The 18,643-nt window shown below is 47.2% G+C and overlaps 1 protein-coding gene across 3 annotated transcripts; it reads left to right on the forward strand.

Annotated features, from left to right (window-relative positions):
* Positions 1–1,972: 1,972 nt before the first annotated feature.
* HINFP (histone H4 transcription factor) lies at positions 1,973–14,016 on the forward strand. 3 transcript variants are annotated; one of them, XM_064375486.1, is made up of 10 exons: positions 1,973–2,032; positions 7,581–7,771; positions 10,007–10,236; positions 10,814–10,925; positions 11,125–11,277; positions 11,792–11,869; positions 11,956–12,076; positions 12,159–12,297; positions 12,386–12,510; positions 12,986–14,016. In XM_064375486.1, the coding sequence occupies exons 2-10, from the start codon at positions 7,591–7,593 to the stop codon at positions 13,458–13,460; spliced, it is 1,614 nt and encodes a 537-aa protein (XP_064231556.1). In that variant the 5' UTR covers positions 1,973–2,032; positions 7,581–7,590; the 3' UTR covers positions 13,461–14,016. The 3 variants fall into 3 exon arrangements, with proteins under 3 accessions (XP_064231556.1, XP_012325747.1, XP_064231557.1); XM_012470324.2 differs by having other exon boundaries at positions 13,049–14,016; XM_064375487.1 differs by lacking the exon at positions 1,973–2,032 and adding an exon at positions 2,069–2,256.
* The last annotated feature ends 4,627 nt before the right edge of the window (positions 14,017–18,643 follow it).

The raw sequence follows: 18,643 nt of genomic DNA on the forward strand, positions 1-18,643 counted from the left end.
TTTAGATTAGAAGATATAGAAAAATACAGTGCAATAAAATATCAATCTTAACAAACTTTAAGATATATTATTTAACAAGTATGTTTTGAATGCTTATTGAATTTCAGCCACAGGGCTGAATGATGGGGTTTTGGGTTTTTGTTTTTTTGTTTTGAGACAGTCTTGCTCTGTCACCCAGGCTGGAGTGCAGTGGTGCCATCTCGGCTCACTGCAACCTCTGCCTCCTGGGTTCAAGCCATTCTCCTGTAGCTGGGATTACAGGCACCGGCCACAATGCCCAGGTAATTTTTGTATTTTTAGTAGAGACGGGTTTTGCCATGTTGGCCAGGCTGGTCTTGAACTCCTGACCTCAAGTGATCCACCCACCTCGGCCTCCCAAAGTGCTGGGATCACAGGTGTGAGCCACAGCACCCGGCCCACTGATGGGGTTATAAAGGTGAAGAACTAGTCTAGTGCAGAATGAAGACTGAGAGTAAACAGACAAGTACAATGTGATTGAGCTGTATTGTTAAATACAAGAAAAGGCTATCAGGAAGACTTTTTGGAAAAAGAAGCATCTGCACTGAGACCATAAGAATTAATAGGAATCGGGGAGGGAGCAAGAAAAAAAAAAACTATCAGTCAAATAAATGTGAGACGAGGAGAAAGGGATTATTCCAGGTAAAGAAAACAAGTTCAAGGCTTAAGAAGCAAAAGGTGGCTTGGTGTGGTGGAAAAGGTGAAAGAAATTTGCGACTGGAGAGTAAGAAATAAGACCGAGAAGGACTAAAAAAAAAAGTAGACAGGGAGAGCCCAGATACTGAAGGTTCTAGACAGCCTCAGTAAGGTTTTGGAGCTTTGCCCTGAAGGCAGTAGAATGCCTTTGAATTGTCTGAAGCAGGTGGTAATTTGATCAGGTCTGATTTTTGCAAAGATCACTTTTTTTTTTTTTTTGAATACGGAGCCTTGCTCTGTCACCAGGTTGGAGTGCAATGGCGCGATCTCTGCTCACTGCAACCTCCTCCCGGGTTCAAGCGATTCTCCTGCCTCAGTCTCCCTAGTAGCTGGGACTACAGGCGCTTGCCACCACGCCCAGCTAATTTTTGTATTTTTAGTAGAGATGGGCTTCACCATGTTGGCCAGGATGGTCTCGATCTCCTAACCTCATGATCCGCCCGTCTTAACGGGCGTAAGCCACCGCGCCTGGCCTGCAAAGATCCCTTTGAGTGCTCCGTGGAGAATGCTTTGGAAGGAAGCAAGTGTGCACGCAGCGGGACCTGTTAATGTATAAATCCTGCCTGGACATCATCATTGGACAGGGAAGGTGGGGGAGGCAGTGAAGATAAAGAAAAGGGGATGAATTTGAAAGATCATGTTTTTAAAAAAGGTAGAATCCATAGAACTTGGCAATGGATTGGATATGATAAGTGAGAGAGAGGAATCAGTGATGACTGCCAGGTTTCTGACCTGAACGAATGGATGGATGAAGGGAAGCCGAGTTTTGGAGGAAAGAGAAGCAAACATATAATACCAACATTTAAGACATAAGACTAAGAAGCTTAAGGAAAGGGTAGAACCTTCAGTCTGCACCTAGCGGGGCCGACAGCGCTGGGCAGCCTCCCACGCCTTTTCCTCCGGGAGGCCCACGCAACCAGCGAACTAAGGCGAAGATCCACGTGAAGGAGACCCTACTAGGCATCAGGCGCGAGCCCTGCGCATGCCCATTGAGTCCCGGAGGCCGAGTCTGCGCAGTTAGGGGAATTCTGGCCCGTAGGCTCCCCGCCTGTGCGTCGCCCCGAGCGCCTAGGCGCTGTCAAGCGCTACTTTTTTCACATATCCGGTCGCCCCTCCGTCCTCCCTGGACACCGAACCCCACCCACCGTTCCCACCCCTTCCGTGTTTTGGTGTACTCGGGTTCCGCCAGACCCAGCTGCCATTGGCTGTCAGTCGGATCCGAGAGCGACGATTGGCTTTCCTTGACCGTCGCTCAAGAGCCTCCCCGGAGATTGTCTGAGTTGGTAGAAGAGCTGAGTAGACCCGGAGCCGACGGACGGTAAGCTGGGACGTCTGTTCTGCAGGGGCTGCAGGAGGCCAAGCTCTTCCCGAGCCACCTCTGCGAGTCTTCTTGCCGCTTGGCCACGCTGGTCTGCCCTGATCCGGTCCCCTCACCCCGACTCCAACCTCCCTGCTTTCTAGTGTAGGGGCTTCGCTGCGGCTGAGACTCGGTCGCCGCCACGCCTTAGAGGAAAGGATTCCGGGAAGCCTGCGGGACTGCAAGTGAGAGGTTTTGCCCAACGAGACGGTCTCCTTCCTTCTGTCCAAATTCTACCTTTCCTTCGAGGCGTGTTGCGGGACCCACAGCTATGGGGAGCCTTCCTTTTCGCCTGACCGGGGGTGGGGGGGTGTCGGGGGGCGGGTTTCTCTCTGCCCTGGTCTCCCTCAACGGGTACTTTGCTTTGGTCGTTGTCTTCACATATCAGTCTTATCTTTTTGTCCAAATTGTGAGTTCTTAGGCGTTTAGGACCTGAGCCCTATTTTTCTTGAATACTAGAGTTCATTCATTGTCTTGCGTTACAGTATATGCTCTCTTAAGTCTTAAGAGGGTAGGGTGATGATCATGCCCCTGTCTCCTCAGAGTAGAAACAAACGACGCAGAAAGAGATATTAAAGAAGGCAGGAGGACAGTGAGAGAGAGTTAGGGAGCTTTGCCTAGGTTTCAGATCATTCTATATCGCCAGGTAGCTTGCCTCTGTGGTCTTACCCACCAGTCTAACAGCAGGTGTATGTTTAGAATATTTGCTCTCAGCACTGCGCTCGGCACAGTGTAGGGACACAGGCAGTTCTGATATGGTTTCTTCTGAGAAGCTTCTGGTTGTCCAGTTGGGTAAATGAGACTACAGTACATAAAATGACGTGGCAATATAAAAATAGGGTTGAGGTTTTATGGTGTCACCCGTGCCAGCCATAGAACCAAGGAGCAAGAGTAGATTCAGGGATAGGGTAGTTTAGAAAGGCTTCCTGGAATGTGATTATCTCCTGATATTTATTGAGCACTTGAGGTGTACAAAGCTCTGTGCTGAATCTGAGAATGAGAAGTGAATAAGTGATGTCCACTGTCCTGAGAAACTCCTAGTCTAGGGGAAACGAATTTCATTTCATTGATAGCAAAGATGTGTATAGATGCTGTGGGCAGGAGATGGGATGTGCCAGCTGTACCTGGATGCATTGGGAAAGGGGTCATCAGAGAGGACTTTTGGGTTTGAAAGGCGAATAGAAGTTGCGCAGGTAGGCCTGGCGCGGTGTCTCATGCCTGTAATCCCAGCATTTTGGGAGGCCGAGGCTGGTGGATCACTGCAGGTCAGGAGTTCGAGAGCAGCCTGGCCAATATGGTGAGACCCCCCCCCTCCCATCTCTATTAATATTACAAAAATTAGCTGGGCATGGTGGCATGTGCCTGTAGTCCCCGCTGTAATACTTCGGAGACTAAGTCACGAGAATCACTTGAACATTGGGAGATGGAGATTGCATTGATCCCAGATCGCACTACTGCACTCTAACCTGGGGGACAGAGCAAGACTCTGTCTCCAAAAAAAACGTTGCGTAGGCAGAGAGTTTTGGGGGAATGTAGAATATTCAGAGACAAAGATGACTGAATCAGAGGAAGAGGGAATGAAGTATGGGTGAGGAAGCCAGAGAACATCATCGTGTGGGAGAAAGAGCCTGATCTTTGGATTGGAATGAGGGTGCTCTTACATCAGATGAAGTGTAGAGAGGACTCACCACAGGGCTGACACACCATAGTCTGTCAATAGATGTTCGTTTTTCTACCTAGACCTGGAGAAGTAAAATTGAGACCCCTTTGAGAAGGGGTTTCATACTGTAGGTGGTATACAGTCAGAGGAGATGTGGGATTTTATGTCTTTTTTTTTTTTTTTTTGAGATGGAGTTTTGCTTTCCTTGCCCAGGCCGGAATGCAATGGCACCATCTCGGCTCACTGCAACCTCCACCTCCTGGGTTCAAGCAATTCTCCTGCCTCAGCCTCCTGAGTAGGTGGGATTACAGGTGTGTGCCACCACACTTAGCTAATTTTGTATTTTTAGGAGAGATGAGGTTTCTCCATGTTAGTCAGACTGGTCTTGAACTCCCGACCTTAGGTGATCTGCCCACCTTGGCCTCCCAAAGTGCTGGGATTACAGGCATGAGCCACTGTGTCTGTTTTTTTTGTTTTTGTTTTTGTTTTTGTTTTTGTTTAGACGGAGTCTGGCTCTGCCATCCAGGATGGAATACAATGGCGCAATCTTGGCTCACTGCAACCTTTGCCTCCTGGGCTGTAGCCATCCTCCCACCTCAGCCTCCCAAGTAGCTGGGACTATAGGTGCGTGCTACCGTACCTGACTGATTTTTGTATTTTTAGTAGAGACAGAGTTTCGCCATGTTGTCCAGGCTGTCACAAACTCCTGAGCTCAAGCCATCTGCTCGCCTTGGCCTCCCAAAGTGCTGGGATTGTGAGCCACTGTGCTCGGCCCAGCAGTCAATATTTGTAATAGGATTCACTGTTAGTCTGTGAGCAGCTCAGCAACCCCATGTACACCCCAGAGTGGTAAGGGTGACTGGATTCTTCTCTGAGGAGGAGAAAAGACTATGTAGTCCTAATAGGTATAGTAGGTTCAGAAAAGCCTGTATTGGAGAAATGAAGGATCTTCTGGTTTTTTATATTTTGTTTTTTTCCTTTTAGTATTAAGTAAGGCCTTTTTCAGAGTTCCCACCTCTCTCAGGTCGGCTAGAGAGAGCAACTTGGTGAGGTCAGCAAGAATCAGTGAGAATTTCTGAGGAGAAGTGACACTCAGGAGACACAGCCAAGGCATCTTAGTGTCCTCTCTCTACCAGAAGTTTTGCTTGCAATGTCACCCTCTGTTCTGTGTTTTGTTTATTCTTTTATTGTTACTCAAAGTATGCTTCTGAAACTGCTTGTATCAGAACTGGGGTGCTGACTAAAAAGGGCAGATTTCTAGGTTTAACCGCTGTCTTCCTAAGTCTGAACTTCTCTGGCAGGTGCTGGATAACTCTACATTTGTCTGCAGATCTGTAATCCCAGCACTGTGGGAGGCCGAGGCGAGTGGATCACTTGAGGTTAGGAGTTTGAGACCACCCTAGCCATCTTGATGAAATCCCATCTCTACTAAAAATAAAAGAATTAGCTAGGTGTGGTGGCATGCCTGTAATCCCAGCTACTCAGGAGGCTGAGGCAGGAGAGTCGGTTGAACCCAGGAGGAGGAAGTTGCAGTGAGCCAAGATTGCACCCCTGCACTCTAGCCTGGGGGACACAGGGAGACTCTGTCTCAAAAAATAAAAATAAAATAAAATTGAGAACCTTTAGGTTTTGTTTTGTTTTGATTTGAGACAAAATCTCACTCTCTTGCTCAGGCTGGTGTACAGTGGCACGATCTCGACTCATTGCAGCCTCTGCCTCCCAGGTTCAAGTGATTCTTCTGCCTCAGCCTCCCAAGTAGCTGGGATTACAGGCTTATGCCACCATGCCTGGCTAATTTTTGTATTTTTAGTAGAGATGACGCAGGGTTTCACCACATTGGCCAGGCTGGTCTCGAACTCCTAACCTCAGATGATCCACCCACCTTGGCCTCCCAGAGTGCTGGGATTATAGGTGTGCACCACTGTTCCTGGCCAAGAACCTTCAGTTTTGTAGTTATCTTTTTCTTTTTCTTTTTTTTTTTTTTTTTGAGACGATTTCGCTGTTGTTGCCCAGGCTGGAGTGCAATGGCGTGATCTCGGTTCACCGCAACCTCCGCCTCCTGGGTTCAAGCAATTCTCCTGCCTCAGCCTCCCGAGTAGCTGGGACTACAGGCGTGCGCCACCATGCCCAGCTAATTTTTGTATTTTTAGTAGAGACAGGGTTTCACCATGTTGACCAGGATGGTCTCGATCTCTTGACCTCGTGATCCACCCGCCTCGGCCTCCCAAAGTGCTGGGATTACAGGCATGAGCCACCGTGCCCAGCCTCTATTTATCTTTTTCAATAAATGTCTATTACAGACTGGATACAGTGGCTTATGCCTGTAACTCTAACCCTTTGGGAGGCTAAGGCAGGTGGATTGCTTGAGTCCAGGAATTCGAGACCAGCCCGGGCAACATGACAAAACCCTGTCACTACAAAAAAAAAATACAAAAATTAGACAGATGTGGTGGTGCATGTTTGTGGTCCCAGTTACTCTGGAGGCTGAGGTGGGAGAATCTCCTGAGCCTGGGGAGGTCGAAGCTTAGTGAGCTGTGATTGTGCCACTGCACTCCAGCCTGGGTGACAGAGTGAGACTCTGTCTCAAGGAAAAAAAATATTTATTACATGCCTAAGCATTCCTAGCACTGTATTAGACACCCAAGGTGTGGTATAAACTAGACAGATATGACTTTTTATGTTCAAATGGAATCTGCATTTTGACAGAAGATATTAGCAGAGTAGTGGAGTAAACCATTGGATAGGTTAGGTAAAGGCAGATTGTATGACACTTTGAAAGTCTTGTCAGGGGACTGATGATTCAGTAAGAAATAAGGAGCTTCTGGGCTCATCTGCAGGCTATATGGAGTAGAAAGAGTATAAACTCTAGAGTCAGCCCAACATGACCCTACCATTACCACTAGTGTGGCCATGAGCAAGTCAGTTGATCTCTGGAACTTCAGGTGTTTATCTATAAATGATGTTAAAAATAGCACCTACCAGCTGGGCGAGGTGGCTCATGACTGTAATCCCAGCACTTTGGGAGGCCGAGGCGGGTGAATCACCTGAGGTCAGGAGTTCGAGACTAGCCTGGCCAACATGAGAAAACCCTGTCTCTACTAAAAATACAAAAATTAGCGTAGCTTGGTGGCAGGTACCTGTAATCCCAGCTACTCGAGAGGCTGAGACAGGAGAATTGCTTGAACCCGGGAGGTGGAGGTTGCAGTGAGCTGAGATCGAGCCATTACACTCCAGCCCGGGAGATAAGAGCAAAACTCAGTCTCAAAAAAAAGCAAAATAAATAAATAAATAAAAACACCTACCTCAAAGGGTGGTGTTGGTAATTAAATGGCATAATGCAAATAAAATACTTACTATGGTGCTTGATATATAGTAAGCGTGAAATTAAAAACAAAAAGTTGTATCATCTTCAGAATGTTCAGAAGTTAAGAGTTAAGTTCTTGACGAAGGTCATACCACTAGTAAGTAGTAGACAGTAGAGCCAGGATTTGAACTTTGATCCTTCTCAAAAGCCATCTGTTTGAACCTGAGCATTGTTCTGCCTCACATAGGAATAATTCCTTCTTGGTAGATTGCTCTGAAGCTTCATGGGAAGATGTCTGTTAAAGCGTTGAGCTAAGTGCCTGACACACACTCAATAGTGTTAGTTTTGTTTTCTCTTCCACAAACACCAAACATCTTCCAGGGATTTAAAGAATTACTCCATCCTTACTGAAAAAGCACAGGGTTCCTCATGGGTCACTTGGAACAGTACCTGCTGATTCTAGGCATGCTGCCTGCCCAGCTTTTTGCCCCCAGCAGCACTTGGGTGTAATTTCTGCAGCTGTGGATTTCTTCCTCTTCCTCTAGGGTGAAGGCCATGCCACCTCCTGGGAAAGTTCCCCGAAAGGAGAATCTGTGGCTACAGTGTGAGTGGGGTTCCTGCTCCTTTGTGTGCTCAGCCATGGAAAAGTTCTTTGAGCATGTCACTCAGCACCTACAGCAGCATCTGCACAGCTCTGGAGAGGAGGAGGAAGAGGAAGAGGAAGATGACCCCCTTGGTAAGAGAGCAGGACACAGGAAGGGGAGGAGGTCAAAGAAGGGTGGAAAATCTGACTTTCCTTTCCTTACAGGGAGAAGGCAGCCTGAGAGAATGGTGGTTTATTTTTTTTAACTGTGTTCTTGTTGTGTATAAAAACATTGTAAACTCATTTATAGAAAACTCAGTCAACAAGGATATAAGGAATAAATTTGCTATCAAGAAGTAATTGCTGACAGTACTTTAGTGAACATTATTTTTGATATCTCTCTGAATATGCTTTTTTTTTTTTTTTTGAGGCGGAGTTTCGCTGTTGTTACCCAGACTGGAGTGCAATGGTGTGATCTTGGCTCACCGCAACCTCCGCCTCCTGGGTTCAAGCAATTCTCCTGCCTCAGCCTCCCGAGTAGCTGGGATTACAGGCGCGCACCACCATGCCCAGCTAATTTTTGTATTTTTAGTAGAGACGGGGTTTCACCTTGTTGACCAGGATGGTCTCGATCTCTTGACCTCGTTATCCACCCGCCTCGGCCTCCCAAAGTGCTGGGATTATAGGCGTGAGCCACTGCGCCTGGCCACTTTTTTTTTTTTTTTAAAGATCATTCTGTACAAACTGTTAGCAACGTGTGTGTGCGTGTGCGCGTGTGTGTGTGTTTTGTTTGTTTGTTTTACTCTGCTAGTATTCCCAGTTTTTTTTCTTCTTTTACTGCAACCATCAGTCAGGAATACATCTTATTTTTTGGAGACGGGGCTACACCCTGTCACCCAGGATGGAGTGCAGTGTCACAATTGTAGCTCACTGCAGCCTTCAACACTCAAGGGATTCTCCTGCCTCAGCCTCCTAAGTAGGTAGCTAGGACTGCAGGCATTTATCATCACAACAAGCCAATTTTTTTTTAATTTTTATTTTTTTAGAGACAGGGTCTTGCTTATGTTGCCCACTGATCTCAAACTCCTGGCCTCGAGCAGTCCTCCCACCTCAACCTTCTGAGTAGCTGGGACTGTTAGCTTGTGCCACCAAGTCCAAGTCCAACCCCACTCCCACCTCCACTCTTGGCGTCAAGTGAATCTCCTGCCTTAGCATGCTGAGCAGCTAGGACTATAGGCATAGGCCATTACAGCTGGCAGGCATACGTTTTTCTTTTCTTTTTTAATATATTTTTATTTTGCCTGTGACACAGCCCTCAGGAGGTTCTGAGAACATGTGTCCCAGGAATACATTTTGTATCATAACCTTGTACACAAAAGTTACTGAAATAATACTTTCTTTTTACTAAATGCTTTCCGCGATGTTCTATTTTATTTAAAAAGAAAATGTGGCTTGCAGTTCACTAAACTGATTTCATCACCACTAGTGGGTCACAACACTGTCTGAAAAACTCTATTCTACAGAAAATATGGAGGCAGCTCTCCTTCTCTCACCCCAAATTTTGTTTTAAGTCTGGTGACTATGAACTATAACTGATAGTTTCAAAAGTCAAGTCATATTTATACAAAAGAAAAATTGGGGAATCATTATATTTTCTAAAGCATGTATGTTTCAAAACAAGTTAATTCCTATAAAGCACTGAAAGTAGAGTGCTTAGAGATACTAGAGAGAGAGGAAATGGATTGGAAGTGTTGATGGGGCCTTCTTGGAGAAAGCAGATCTTGAGCAAAACATGAGGGGAGGGAGGATTGGTGGTTTTATAAGAAGTGGAAAGTGTCTGAGATGAGGTAGCATATTCATCAGGAGCTGCAGAAACTCAAGTCAGAGATCTTGCATGCCAGGCATTTCTGCTGTCTCTGTTTCTGGCATAGGCCTTGCATATACTCTTACCTCTGCCTAGACCACACTTCTTCACCTATTTACAGATACTCTTCCTTCATCCTTCAGAGTTCAACCTGTGGACACTTCTCAGAACACCCATGTCTACATCAAATTACCTCTGTTTAATACTTTCATATCACCACATATATCCCCCTTTGTAACACTCATCACTGGTCGCAGTTTTATATTTATAGATGTGATTATTTGCGATTACGCTTTCTCCCTGACTGAAAGCTATGTGAGGGCAAGGAGTGGGACAGTTTTTACTTGTTATAGTCCCTAAACCTGGCACAGAATTTATGGTCATTAAATACTGGTATTTGCTAAATGAACTCCTGGTAATTTGGTTAGAGTCCAGCCTCCTCACTCTCTGCTTAGTGCTGCAGGTGGAAGGTGACTTGAGCTTTGGAAAGTGTCAGACTCTTCCTTTTAAACCCCTTTCTACAGAGGAAGAATTCTCCTGCTTGTGGCAGGAATGTGGCTTTTGTTCTCTGGACAGTTCTGCTGACCTCATCCGCCATGTCTACTTCCACTGCTACCACACCAAGCTGAAACAGTGGGGGCTGCAGGCCTTGCAAAGCCAGACTGACCTCGGCCCCTGCATCCTGGACTTCCAGAGCCGGAACGTCATCCCTGACATCCCTGACCACTTCCTGTGTCTGTGGGAGCACTGTGAGGTCAGCAGGCAGTGCCAGTAATCGGGGTGGAAGGAAGCTGGGGATCTTAACTCTGATGCCTTGTCCCTTTCAGGGATGCCTTACATTTCCATGATTCCTGCTAGTATCTCTTCTCCATTTCTTTTGCTCTCTTTAAAATTTATTTATTTTTTATACACAGGCTCTTAGTCTGAAGCCCAGGCTAGAGTGCAGTGGTGCAATCATAGCTCACTGTTACCTTGAACTCCTGGGCTCAAGCAATCTTCCCACCTCAGCCTCCCAAGTAGCTAGGACTATAGGCATGTACCACCATGCCCAGCTAATTTCTAAATTTTTTGTAGAGACAGGGTCTGGGTATGTTTCCCAGGCTGGTCTCAAACTCTTGGCCTCAAATGATTCTCCTGCCTCAGCCTCTCAAAGTATTGGAATTACAGGGTTGAGCCACCATGCCCAGCCACTCCATTTCTGTGTAGCTCCTTTCCTCAAACTTTCCCATCCCCATCCAGTTAATTTGGGAGAGAGCCAAGAATTATTTGGGCACATAGGGGTGATTTCCTCCACCCACCCTCAGTCCTCACCCCAAGTTGCCCCGGCACAGACTTCCTTCGACAATCCTGAGTGGTTTTATCGCCATGTGGAAGCCCACAGTCTGTGCTGTGAATATGAAGCAGTCAGCAAGGACAACCCTGTGGTGCTGTGTGGCTGGAAAGGTAGGGCTACTCCTTAACTTCTGGCCTCTGGAAGAAACCTTGGGGTTGCTGGAAACCTTGGGGTTGCTGAAGAGCTAGACAGGAAGGGATGGGAGTCCTACAGGGGCAAGGTTGGCTGCTGGCTGGAGAGACTCAGGGGTACTAGATCCTAGCCAAAACTGGGGTTTTGTGGCTGGAGACTGACAGGGTTCCTTCCCAGGCTGTACCTGCACCTTCAAGGACCGCAGTAAACTTCGGGAGCATCTCCGCAGCCATACCCAGGAGAAAGTGGTAGCCTGCCCCACCTGTGGGGGCATGTTTGCCAACAATACCAAGTTCTTAGATCACATCCGTCGCCAGACCTCATTGGATCGTAAGTAGTCAGAGGAAGTGGGGTGGATGCAGGCTGCCCTGCTTGAAACGGGTTAGGGGCATGTGTCTAGTGGGGGTGGCTGCTGAAGAGACCTGCCTCGTGGCTCCGTCTTCTTTTTGGGCTCAGGTACCTCCCATAGTCTCTTTGCTGATTCAGATTCATAGACATTGTTTCTCAGTACTTACTGTGTGTCATATCAGTTATATCAGGGAATCCTCACAACAGCCCCATGAGGTAGGCTTCTTATCCCCCTTTTTGCAGATGAGGAAACTGAGGCTCAGAAAGGTTAAATCACTTACCTGAGATCACACAGCTAGTAAGTGGTGAAGCTGGAATTCTAACTCAGGTTCTCCAAGTCCCATGCTCTTTCCATGATACTGTGTCCATGCATAGCTCCCTAAGCTCCTCTTTTCTCCTTGGGTGGTTCCCTTCTGCCTGGGATGGTTCTCCTTTCCTTTCTGTGCCTCTCCACTATCCCCTACAGCCCTTCTTTCTTCTGCCTGCCCCACCCCAGAGCAGCACTTCCAGTGTTCTCACTGTTCCAAGAGATTTGCCACAGAGCGGCTGTTGCGGGACCACATGCGTAACCATGGTGAGTGCCTGCAGCCCCCAGCCTCCCTTCTGCCCTCCAACGTTCTACAAGTTCTCACATCACAGCCTCCTCTCTGCTCCTCTCAGTGAATCACTATAAGTGCCCTCTGTGTGACATGACTTGTCCGCTGCCTTCCTCTCTCCGCAACCACATGCGCTTTCGTCACAGTGAGGACCGGCCCTTTAAATGTGACTGTTGTGACTACAGGTAAGGGGAACCAGGGACCAGAAAACAGTTAATGTTCCAGAGTTCCCCATGTCCTCCAATCTCTCCTGATTTCTCATGGCAGCTGCAAGAATCTTATTGACCTCCAGAAGCACCTGGATACCCACAGCGAGGAGCCAGCCTACAGGTGTGATTTTGAGAACTGCAGCTTCAGTGCCCGTTCCCTCTGCTCTATCAAGTCCCATTACCGCAAAGTACATGAAGTGAGTGAGGCTGTTGGTGGGAAGGGCTAGTGGAGGTATGGGGGACCCTGGGGTGAAAAGCTGGTCTCATTTCTCCCTTCCCCATCAGGGAGACTCTGAGCCAAGGTACAAATGTCATGTGTGTGACAAATGCTTCACACGGGGTAACAACCTCACCGTGCACCTTCGCAAGAAGCACCAGTTCAAGTGGCCTTCAGGGCATCCCCGTTTTCGGTATGTCTCTCAACCCTCCTTCCCAGATTAACACACTTGTTTTTATACCTTTTCAACAAATTTTAAAAACCTTAATTTGATGGTGTTTTTATGTCTACCATCTCCATTTAGATTCAGAGAACCCTAAGAATAGTGGTGGAGCAAAGCTTATTTTTCTGTTTTTTGAATCTTGTAGGCATGGTGCCAAACCCAATAAATGGTGCCAAAGAGTCCTGCAGCCAGAACTAGAGGGTTCTGATCCTCGACTCCAAGGCCTTCTCATAAATCCTTTGACACACTCATCCTCCAACACAGTCAGTCAGTCTGTCTGTTTCTCTGATTGGGTTTCTACATAAAACTTTCCATTTTAAGTAATGATCTTTCTGTCTTGCCTTTTCTTCTTCATATTCTAATAAAGACGTTTTTTGTCTTCAACTCCTGTCACTTGGAATTCAGGACTTCTTCCATCCCTCATGTTTGTTCCTTACTTTGCCAGCCTCCAGGCCATTTCTGTATCCCCCGCCTGGGTTTGCCGCCCTTTATGCTCCTACCTCACCAGGTACAAAGAACATGAAGATGGCTACATGCGGCTGCAGCTGGTTCGCTATGAGAGTGTAGAGCTGACACAGCAACTGCTGCAGCAACCACAAGAGGGATCGGGCCTGGATGCGTCACTGAATGAGAGCAGCCTGCAGGGCATTATTCTAGAAACAGTGCCAGAGGAGCCAGGACGTAAAGAAGAGGAAGAGGGCAAGGGCGGTGAAGGGACAGCCCTCTCAGCCTCTCAGGACAACCCCAGTTCTGTCATCCATGTGGTAAATCAGACCAGTGCCGAAGGCCAGCAAGAGATTGTCTACTATGTGCTGTCTGAAGCCCCGAGAGAGCCTCCCCCAGCCCCTGAGCCACCTTCAGGGGATATCATGGAAAAGTTTCAAGGAATAGCTGAGGAGCAAGAGATCCAGATGGTGTGAAGGCCGCAGAGCCAGACCACTTCTTCCCCAGGCCCCGGAGTTTGAGCCAGGCAAGTGGCAGTGTCCCTAGTGGGCAGCCATTGCCAATGGATGCCTTTGGGAGTGGTGCTCAGAGGAGTGTGGTCCACTCTGGCCCTAGTTTGCATCATTCTGCGAACTCTAAAGACTTCCCTTTTCTGCCAGACTGCATTTTGTGGGGAGCCTGAGGACTTTGGATTCTTTGAGGGGCTCCTGGATTTGTGTGTTCTTATTAAAGGGGCTGTTACCAGACTTAACCATAACCCTCAAGACATGCTTGACAGTGATTAAATCCTTAGCTCACATCCATTCCCATCTTTAGGGGTCCTTAGGCCTGAGGGTGGCATGTGACTGGTCCCTACAAAGGTCCTTTCTCCATCACCAGCCAAGGCATTGAGAACCAATTAGCCATTTTCCTCTTAAGGTTTCCTGTACAACCCCAAGGACTTTCATGGTTATCCTCAGGGACAGGATTGGAGGCATTGAGTGTGTTTAGTAACGATTGTTTTTGGTAATAAAAGAAATGCTTGAACTCTTACTCATTTCTTCTTATATTTGGTGGCAGTTTACTAGGTAATGAGGAGATAGAGCTATTCAGAAGAGGAGCTGAATGGTTAGGCTTGTTCCCCTTCTGGTGACTCAGGTGGTTTGTTTTTTGTTTGCTTAACTGTCCTGTTGTCCTTTCCTCCTCCCCTTGGTGAAACTTCTCTATTTCTTCTCAGACTATATGCCATTTCCGTGGAGGCCCCAGGTCTTTGGCCGTGAGTGGGCAGTAGTGGTGTTACAGAATTTTAGAATAAACAAGAATGGGCTCACCAGGATAGGGCAGCTGACCATGGCCTCACTCTCAATACTCATTAGAACCCAGTGCCTCTAGGGTAGGGGTTCTTTTTTGTTTTTTGAGACAGAGTCTCGCTCTGTTGCCCAGGCTGGAGTGCAATGGCATGGGGTAGGGGTTCTTTACCTGTAGGAGTGGGAGGGAAGCTGGGGGTGGAGAGTGGATTGGGAAGCCTCTCAGGGAAGAGGGGCAATCAAGTGGTCCAGGAACCAAACTAGAAAATTGTGTGTCTGAATGCATTTTCCTGGGGAAAGGATCTGTTTTTCACTAGATTCTCAAAGAGACTGAAACCTCCCAAAATAACCTTTTTTTTTTTTTTTGAGATGGAGTCTCGCTCTGTAGCCCAGGCTGGAGTGCAGTGGCATGATCTTGACTCACTGCAACCTCTGCCTCCCAGGTCCCAGTTCAAGCAATTCTTCCTCAGCCTCCCAAGTAGCTGGGATTACAGACACAAGCCACTATGCCCAGCTAATTTTGTATTTTTTAGTAGAGATGTGGTTTTACCATGTTGGCCAGTCTGGTCTTGAACTCGTGACCTCATGATCCGCCCACCTTGGCTTCCCAAAGTGCTGGGATTATAGGCGTGAGCCACCGCGCCTGGCCATAAGGACCATTCTTTAGGCTGTTTCAGCTACTTCTCAGCATGCTGTGTCCATTTTTATGGTCTGCTGCTACGCTGGAGAGGTCAAGGAAATAGTCTTGGGTGGACAGGAAGCTACCCAAAAAGGATCTCTGGGCCTTTTTTTTTTTTTAAAGATCTAATTCTATTATTAGAAAACCTGTGTGTGCCAATTTGTGGAAAGAAAAAAAACAATCTCTTCATTAATCCCATCAGCCATTTATTGAGTTCCTACTATAGTCCAGGCACAGGTGCTAAGGGTACAAAGATAGATAAAACCCAGGATCTTCCCTGGAGGGACTTGCAATGTAGAAGCAAGGAAAGACTAGGTAAGCTGAGTGATAGAAGTTTAGAATAGGGTACATTTAGAAGGCTCCAAATAGGAGTAGGTGGTATTACCCGGGCAAGGAGTCAGGAAAGGTTTCATCCAGGAAGAGACCTTCTACCTAACCAAGACTACATGAAGACTTTAAGGTTCTAAACTCTGAAAAGATTGTCATGTCCCATTTTTCATATGTAATCAGAATGAAAATATTCTGAAACATTTAAGAAACATTTAACATGAAACATTTAAGAAAGTTCAACATCATTATACTTAAGACATATACTGTATATAGATTATCAAATTCTGTTTCTAATTTTTTCTTTCATTTTTCAGTTCCCTTGTTTTACTAGTGTTCTAAGCACTAGCTTGGGCTGCCCCTTGAGTAATGCAGTATGAATGACTTTATCCATTCTTCCATGAGCAGTGCCTTCGAGAACAGGCCAGCATTCTATGAAAAGGGCCTTCCCTGGCCAGGCATGGTGGCTGACACCTGTAATCTCAGCACTTTGGGAGGCCAAAGTGGGTGGATCATGAGTTCAGGAGATTGAGACCATCTTGCCTAACACGGTGAAACCCTGTCTTTACTGAAAATACAAAAATTAGCTGGATGTGGTGGCACATGCCTGTGGTCCCAGCTACTTGGGAGGCCGAGGCAGGAGAATCGCTTGAACCTGGGGCAGAGGTTACAGTGAGCTGAGATCGCGCCACTGCACTCCAGCCTGGGCAACAGAGCAAGACTCCATCTCAAAAAGAAAAAAGGGCCTTCCCTACTAGTCTCAATCAGGCCCACACCAAAAATCCCATTGCTCTATCTGGACCATGGAGACAGCAGAAGAGATTCTGGTCTGGTACCATGTGATCCCATTCCCTAGGAGAAGGGGTGACTTGGGATTCTGGGCTCAGTATGCATGACTTAGAAAGTAGTGGACTGGGAGTGAGGAGTCATTGTTAAGTAGCCTAGGCAGCCAGAGGCCTCTGGAAGGATACTGAAGGCTGCAGTGGATGACAGTGGGCTCCCACCAGGAGGGAGGGAGGAAGGTGACTATCCTAATTTGGTTACCTTAGAGTTTCATCTAGAGTCAACCCTGGTCCCAGCATCATGGTGTCTGAAGATTAAGGAGACACCCTGTCTTAGTCTTCCTTAAAGGGAGGAGGGACGGGAGAGAAGGCAGGTGGCCCAGGAGTTGGAAGCAGATACTTGTTTTCTCTTATTTGGGGCAAGTCCACAACCACAAAGGACTTAGAAGAACTGAGTGGATATAAAAAAGTGTCAACTATGGCCAGGCGCAGTGGCTCATGCCTGTAATCCTGGCAGTTTGGGAGGCTGAGGTGGGCAGACTACTTGAGGTCAGGCATTCGAGACCAGCCTGGCCAACATGGGGAAACTTCGTCTCTAGTAAAAATACAAAAATTAGTCGGTGTGGTGGTATGTGCCTGTAGTCTCAGCTACTTGGGAGGCTGAGGCAGGAGAATTGCTTGAGCTTGGGAGGCAGAGGTTGGAGTGAGTTGAGATCATGTCACTGCACTCTGGCCTGGGCGACAGAGCAAGATGTCTCAAAAAAAAAAAAAAAAAAGTGTCAACTAAAAAGGAAAATTGAAAAAGAGGCCAGGTACAGTGGCTCATGCCTGTAATCCCAGCACTTTGGGAGGCCAAGTTAGGTGTATCACTTGAGCCCAGGAGTTCACAACTAGCCTGAGTGACATGACGAAACTCCATCTCTACAAAAAATACAAAAATTAGCCCAGGCATGGTGGTGCATGCCTGTAGTACCAGCTGCTTGGAAGGCTGAGGTGAGAGAATTGCCTGAGCCCAGGGAAGTTTAGGCTGCAGTGAGCTGTGATTGCACCACTGCACTCCAGCCTGGGTGACAGAACACTGTCTCAAAAAAAAAAAAAAAAAGGCAACAGAGCCAGACTCTGTCTAAAAAAAATAAAAGAAAGAAAACAAAGAATAAAATACAGGAGTTGAGGATATTTCTAGATTTTGGGTGGGAAGAACATAGAGAACAAGTAGATAAATAAAACTTGGAAAGGAATGGAGTAGAGGGAAGGAGGTAGGAATGGGAGTGGATGTGGATTTTGTTTATAGGCATGAGGGGGATTTCATGCTTGGTGGTCTCTATTATTTCATTGATAAAGTAGGAGTTAAAGCTATTGAGGATAACATGTTGGATTAAGGGTTTATAGGAATTGACACATTTTAGAAATGCCATTAACAGATATAGGAGTGAGATAGAAGACCTGAAGACCCAGCTAAGGTTGAAGACCAAGATCAGGCAGTGACAACTTCAATACAACCAAACAATTTTGATACAATGTGTAATCAGGGTAATTAGGCTATCCATCACCTCAAACATTTATCATTTCTTTTTTTTTTTTGAGACAGAGTCTTGCTCTGTTGCCCAGGCTGGAGTGCAGTGGCACGATCTCGGCTTACTGCAACCTCTGCCTCCTGGGTTCAAGCAATTCTCTTGCCTCAGCCTCCCGGGTAGTTAGAATTAGAGGCTCGCACCATCACACCCAGCTAATTTTTGTATTTTTAGTAGAGACGGGATTTCACCATTTTGGCCAGGCTGGTGTTGAACTCCTGACCTCAGGTGATCCACCCGTCTCAGCCTCCCAAAGTGCTGGGATTACAGGCATGAGCCATAGCATCTGGCCTATCATTTTTTTAAAAAGCAACAGCAACAGCAGAGACTCTGCCTAGTCTCTGAGGGGTCAGGGGAGGCAATCAAGTTACCCCTCCATGGCCTCCACTCCAGTGCCTAATGCATATTTTTCCTTACTGCCTTGGGGAGCTGTGGGAGGACTGGAGGGCTTTGCTGCTGCATACTGGCAGGAACCGTGAAGCCAGCTGAGTGGGCAGGGCAGGGTGGGGTTTGCCATCAGTCTCCTCTTTATCTACCCCTCCTTCCTGGTCCTGGGCTGCATCTCTCCAAGTGACCAGCAGAGGGGCCTTCATTAACAAATACACTTCAAAAGCATTCTGTCTAGAGGTGACAGACTGTCATGGTGGGCAAGGGAGGCACAGTGGAAGAGGGACCTAGTAGGATGGTGGAAGCAGAACTGGTCAGTTCCAATATCCCACCAGTCGAATTCCTTTCTGCCCCCATAGGACCCTACTAACTCTCCTTTTTTTTCATAGGCCCACAAAGCTGCTTACCAACTGCTTCTCCCACAAATCCCTGCCCAGAGCAGCCTGTGTCTGTTAGATTAGCTCCTGGCACTAAGCTGAGATGGGAATTTTCTGCCTCTGCCTTGCTCCTCTTAAGCCAATTATCATCAACCCTTACATGTCTAGGCATAGGGAAACATGCCCTGGATGGAGGCTCTGTCCTGGTGGTGGGGGTGAGGGGGTCTGGGGTAGGAGTTGGGAGGATCCT

This window comes from Aotus nancymaae, unplaced genomic scaffold (genome assembly GCF_030222135.1).
Source record: "Aotus nancymaae isolate 86718 unplaced genomic scaffold, 86718_ANA_hifiasm-v0.15.2.pri h1tg000012l, whole genome shotgun sequence".
NCBI classification, from domain to species: Eukaryota; Metazoa; Chordata; class Mammalia; order Primates; family Aotidae; genus Aotus; species Aotus nancymaae.